The 5,987-nt window shown below is 48.9% G+C and overlaps 1 protein-coding gene across 5 annotated transcripts in view; it reads left to right on the top strand.

Annotated features, from left to right (window-relative positions):
* The window catches only part of LOC108232033 (IQ motif and Sec7 domain ArfGEF 1), a 99,640-nt gene that overhangs the window by 46,732 nt on the left and 46,921 nt on the right, over positions 1 to 5,987 (top strand). Inside the window, exon 1 of one of the 5 annotated variants that reach the window (XM_017409531.3) lies at positions 5,645 to 5,876. The exons of the other annotated variants lie outside the window; for them this stretch is intronic. Within the exon in view, the coding sequence (XP_017265020.1) occupies positions 5,758 to 5,876 (119 nt within the window). The 5' untranslated portion in view covers positions 5,645 to 5,757. Of the gene's footprint in view, positions 1 to 5,644; positions 5,877 to 5,987 lie in introns of those variants that run through there. 5 annotated transcript variants of the gene reach the window in all.

The raw sequence follows: 5,987 nt of genomic DNA, 5'->3' as shown, positions 1-5,987 counted from the left end.
CCCCCCCCCCCCAGCTTATCCTTTCATCGGTTTCATGCTCCGTTGCAATATTAACGCATCAGAGCCTCTGAGCGTATCAGATCTGCCTGGCAGTCTGATGGGAGGTTATTTGCAATTCCGTAACACCGAGCTGCTGCTGCTCGGGTCGGGGAGGGGGGAGGAGGGGGAAGGGGGGGAGGACTGGCATGAATCAGCTGATGGAGCGAGGAAACAAGATCGAAAAGGACAAACAGCTGCTCTCAGCTGATTTTTTTTTTATAAAGAAGAAGGATTTGTGTTTGTGCAGCTGGTTATTGACAGGATGCTGCTGGGTGTTTGATCCATGTGTGTGTGTGTGTGTGTGTGTGATCCTGTGAGTAAGTGGCAGCATGTCAACCTGCAGATGACAGCAAGATTAGAGTCTGGGTGGCGGGAGGGAGGGGAGTTTAGAGTTGGGTCTTGTCTTCACTCATCAAAGCAGCCGGAGTTTCTGTCTCAGATACTGGATTCCTCCTTCACAGCTAGCTGTTAGCAAAATATCTCATGAACCGCGGGGTGGATTTTAACTGGATTTTAAACTCCCAGAAGGTAATCATCGGGCGTACGCCTACAACTGTGAAACTTTCGGAGTCAGTGTGATTCAAGATGGCCGCCACAGGCGACTGACATTAGGGAACACAAAACAGGTCTGTGGGAGGAAACCGGAGTACCCGGAGTAAACCCACGTGTGCACAGGGAGAACATGCAAACTCCACCCAGAAAGGCCCCAGGTCCGGAAACGATCCTGCAACCTTCTTGCTGGGAGGCAGCAGCTCTAACCACTGCACCACTGTGCCACCCCCACGATAAATGATGATACCATGATCTACAATAAGCAGTTCAGTTTGTCCCCTCGGGGACATTTCACTTTGAGCTCAGTGCTGTCCAAATAATAACATACTCTGCATAATTCCCATTAAAAAAATAGTGCTGCACCACTCCTGAAGTGTTGTCATCTTCGGTCCGATTGTAGCTCGTTTCTTGTTTTTGAAGTTTTTCTGCATAAAATTTCATTTATTTTGGTGTTTTTCGTTGACTAACCAGGAAGGAAGCATTGAGGACACATCGTGCGTTCTTCCAGAGAGGCCCGGTGAAGATGGTGACAGTGAATACAAGGAAATATGTCCGTGTTCACCGAATATTACCATTTCACCATTCCTCATGTATGGTGCGACGTCTGAGTGTGTATTCGGCTCAGATCGAACCCTCGGGCTGCGTTGGCTTAAACAAGACAAAAAGGAGAAAAACAGCCACATTTTCTGCTTCAGAATCAAACATTTGATGGTGTGACACAGAGTGATATATTACTGTTTTCTCAGTCTGTGAGTTTTACTCAAAATAGTCCTGGTGATGTGATTGGTTTGCTTATATAAGGACATTTTCCACCGCTGATGTGAGCCTGCGGGGTCGCCCGTGCTCCTGACCTCAGTTTATCTGCGTGGCAGCAGCAAAGCGGCCTCAGCTGAGGCCCGAGAGGTCACGGTCCTGTCGGTGGTTTACGGTCGGGCGGAGAGAGGCGGCTCTTTCTCCCACTTCTGATCTGCTCAGGCTCGAGGCCAAGCCCGCGACAGAAGGAGCCTTCGCGAAGCGCCGAGCCCTCTGCCAGCGAGGCGGAGAGCCGCTGGAACACGGAGAGCAGCAGGAAAACTCGGCCTCAGAGCCGGCTTGGAGAGGGAGGGAGGAGGGAGGGGTCGCTCTCTGCAGGGGAGGGGAGGATTTATTTATTTTTTCCCCCCCAGCTGTTTGCACCATTACTGGGCAGGTTAGTAAAATAGTTCCTGGAAAGAAAAGCACGGAGTGTGCTTTTTAATCAGAGGAAGTAAGAGATAGCTGAGCTGAAACAACTACAGGAGAAAAATAGCTTTTTATTTTATTTTAACTGAAGCATGTCGTTAGGATGCTTATTAACACGTCATGTTTGTTCCTGGGAGCTGGAACCCTACAAACCTTTATTTAAAAATCTACAAACACGTTTGCTTCTTGTTGCCTTCGCCTCCTCCGGTTAATGTCATGAGGCTTGACGAGAGGATCGCCGCATTAATAAAACATGGTGCTCTTCCTGCCGCACAGGAGATGATGCACTGCCATCTTGTGGTCTGCAGCTTGAAGTGCTTTGAAAATGCCTTCCTCCTCCTCCTCCTCCTCCTCCTGTCTTTTTCTCTTTCTTTCTGCTCTGGACACGTTCGAAGCGGGGCTGAGGTCTCATCTCAAGTTCGGGACTAAAACTTTGGTTCCGGTGGAGGACAAGGACACTCAGAGGCTCCAAGTAAAGGCCGAACAGATCGCACCTCAGCGGTGACAGAGCGGTGAATCAGTCCTGGGAAGTCCAGCCGTTTGCAACCTTCGGCGGCGCGTCTCCGTCTCCGACGGCTGAGAAACTTGTCAGGGTTTCAACACGTACAAACTGATGAAGCGTTGAACGCAAGGCGGCTCTCTGACTCCTTCAGGTGTCTGGTTTTCCAAAACGTGCAACCAAAGGGACTAAGCTTTTGTCACAAGAATAGATTCTTTTGGCAGATTATATTTAAAAAAAACATTAAGAAAGTGGAAGATTTTGAGCCTCTTAAGCATAAAAATAACACTTTACTGCTTAATCAGTTCTGATCAGAACTGAGGGCGCTCCGTACTTCTTGACTCAAAGGTTAATTGTCTCAACTCTGGTGTGAGATTATGAGTCACTCTGATGGTTAGGAGCTATTAGGACTCATTTTCCTGTAATAATAGTATGAAAACTGTTTGTCAAATGTAAAAGAACATGATAAACAGACACGACAAGAAAAAGCACAAACAAAACTTGATGTACCTGGGGACAATTATTTAAAATATTTGATCTCACCGAACTTTATTTTCCTCCATAAATAATCTTTATTAAACCTAAACAGAAAACATTAAAGACACTCATTTTTTTTTTTTTTTTTTTGTGGAGGATGCTCCTAAAGACTACAGGAACCAACTTCAGAGTTTTCCCACTCCCCCTTTAATGGTAAAGCACGGCGGAGGTTGCACCGTAGTTTGCCGCCGCTTTGCTCCGACCCGATGCAACATTTGAGCGCTTCGGTTTTTCAGTCGCACAAGTTGCTTTAACGTCGTCTAAGCACGCAAACTTACGACAAATAAGCAAATAAGGAAGGTTTGCCCCCTCGGATCTATGCTTTTTATTTCCTTTCCAGTTTTTCATGACCTGAGATAATTCAAACCACAAACAGAGCCTGGATTATATCGTAATGAGACGATATGAGGGTTAAAGGTCCATCATTCATCAGCACAGAGAAATTAAAACGAAATAATGCTGTTTATTCTGATTAGTGCGGGACAATAAAATGTATGAATGCGGAAAAAAGTGGCGTAGTAGTGATTTTGAAACTAAATCAGCTGCTGTTTACATTCACTCAGTGTAAGAAAACCAGACCCAAAGGTACAGGAGACTCGAGTGTGTGTGTGTGTGTGTGACGTTGGGATAATGCGTGAACAGAACCGAGGCTGTCCTACACCAGAAACCCGAGCTGTAAGTTAAAGTTCTGCCCTCCGTCTGCGCTCCCCCCCCCCAGCTGTGAAACTCTGAGTTTTCAGACAGTAGATGTAGAACAGAGCGGCACTCCTGTAAAAAAAAAAAAAAAAAAAAAGACTGTTCTCCGACAACCTTTTGTCTCCTGTGCGCACTCCTCCTCCTCCTCACACGTTCACCGAACACTTCCAGCCCGCACAAATTGGCAGGAAACTTGTCATCTTCGGCGGAATTGTTCTTGACCTTTTTTTTTTTTTTTCTTACATACAGGAGCTCCTTGCTAATGAACTGTCATCGAGCTCGAGAGGAGCGAAATGGTTAAAGAGTGCGAAGCACCGCCAGTCAGAGGCTGCAACGCTCGGAGCGCGCAGTCATTTTATATAAACGTTAAGCCTGATTTGGATGTAATGGGACCTGATGGGATGTGTGTGTGTGTGTGTGTGTGTTGACAAATCACACAGGACTCCATAATCAGTGTGTCAGAGCCCCGCAGAACGAGCACCTACGCTCGACGATTACAGTCCGTTGCAATTACACGTCGGACGCAGTCTCTGTTAGATGTGACGGCGCTCTACGAGCTCATTAACCAACAAGAAGACAAAGACGTGACAGTTTTCATCTTCATCAGCTCTCAGGACGTGTTCAGAGCCGCACGCCGCTGCGTCGAATGAAACCTGTCCTCTCCTGGGAGCAGGCAGCCGTCGGTGTGTGTGTGTGTGTGTGAGAGAGAGAGCGCTCTGCTTTTCCTCCTCCTGCCTGACGACCGTCTTGTTTTGGACGCTGTTACCTGGCGGGAGCATCAACAACAGCTCCGCCTGTATTTAAGCACAGCGGCACAGAGCGGCGCACCTGGAGGTCCACGCAGTCCACGCGGCCCCGAATTTCCCTCAGAATTATATGAAACTCCCCAACTCTGTTGCTCTAATGCTTCTTTATATTTCACACTTCTCCTTTGGTTTCGCCATCATTCGGTTTATGATGCAACATCTGTGCAAGCCATGACCGTCTTAGTTAGGGACTGGAGGAACAGTAAAGAAATGAAGCATTCAAACAGGAATAATCTCCTAGTTTGTTTTTATTTGCTCTGTAGTGTTTTATTTATTGCCTGCCGTCGAAGAAGAAAGGGCGTTTATGTTTTCGCCTGTGTCGGTGTGTGAGTGTGTGTACCCTTTTCAGGATACATCGGGTTTTAACGAACCTTTGAGAACGTATTCATTGGGTTGGCATCTACAGCTGAGCTGGATTTAAGATGGTTGCCACGGCTAAGGAACTTAAAAAAATAGGTATAACTCAGTCAAAACGTCCAGAAACTTGGTGTGGTAGTAGCTGAGAGTCTATCACAACACACGACCGAAGTGCTAACAGATCATGGGAGACGGTGTGAGATTCTCAGCGTCAGATCTCGAGCGATAACGCGTTCCTTTCAAGGAACGCCGGGCCTTCGGCTGATTGAGACGGAATAAGCGAATCAGGGAGGCATCCATATCTGCGTGTCATCGCCGCAGCTGAAAAGCCTCACGTGTTTTTAAGGACCCTTTTCGTAGAAACGGGCGCCGATTCCAGCGGAGAGGAGGATGCGAGGGGAGGAAAGGGAAAATGATGCATGAGGGGAAAGAGGGCCTGAAAAAAAAAAAAAAAAAAAAAAAAAAAAATGGGAGGGAGGGAGGGAGGGAGGAAAGAGAAGGCATGATAATGAGCCCTACCTCTGACACATCCTCTTGTTTCTATGGAGACCAAGGAGCCAATCGAACGGCCCTGATGAGGACTGTACTACCGAGAGCGGAGAAGAGGGAGGAGAGAGGCGCCTGCAGATGCCTGTGTGTGTGTTGGAGCGGCGGTATAATCCCAGGAACCCTCCCTTTAGCTGCCCTGCAGCTCGTCTCTTTGTGGATTTATTCATGCCCCGACACTCCTACCTGTGAACAGCTAAGAATCATCCTTTACGAACAAAAGCTGTTTACCAGACGGCTCCTTTAGTTACTGAGCTGCACATCCCCACCCTCCTTCTCTGTTATCAGCCCTCCCCTCCTTCCCTCCCCACATCATCCTCCTCCCTACCAGCTGCCAGCCTCTTGGATGCTCCACGTTACATCACACACACACACACACACACACACACACACACACACACTGCTCTGTGGCAGCCCATGTTTTTGACAGGGAGGGGAGAGAGTGAGAGCGCGAGTCAGCCCGTGTGCGTCCCTCCATCGCGTCCCGTGTAACCAGACCGCAGCATGGACAAGCCGAGCGTGTGGCGCGCCGTGGTGAGCAGCACGGACCCCCGGCGGACGCGGGACCCCGGGTCCCACCCGAGCAGACCGGGCTCCGCCATGGGTTACCGGCTCTACGACATGTGAGTATGAAGCGAGGGATCGGCGCCTCGCCCGCTGCACAGCGCCCATTCACAGAGAGACGCGCGGCAGTCGAGTAAGTGGGCGTCGGTGGAGGGTGTTGGGGGGGGGGG

This window comes from Kryptolebias marmoratus, linkage group LG8 (assembly GCF_001649575.2).
Source record: "Kryptolebias marmoratus isolate JLee-2015 linkage group LG8, ASM164957v2, whole genome shotgun sequence".
Taxonomy (NCBI): Eukaryota; Metazoa; Chordata; class Actinopteri; order Cyprinodontiformes; family Rivulidae; genus Kryptolebias; species Kryptolebias marmoratus.
Note: the sequence above shows the minus strand (reverse complement) of the source record. Positions and strands in the feature narration are given on the sequence as shown.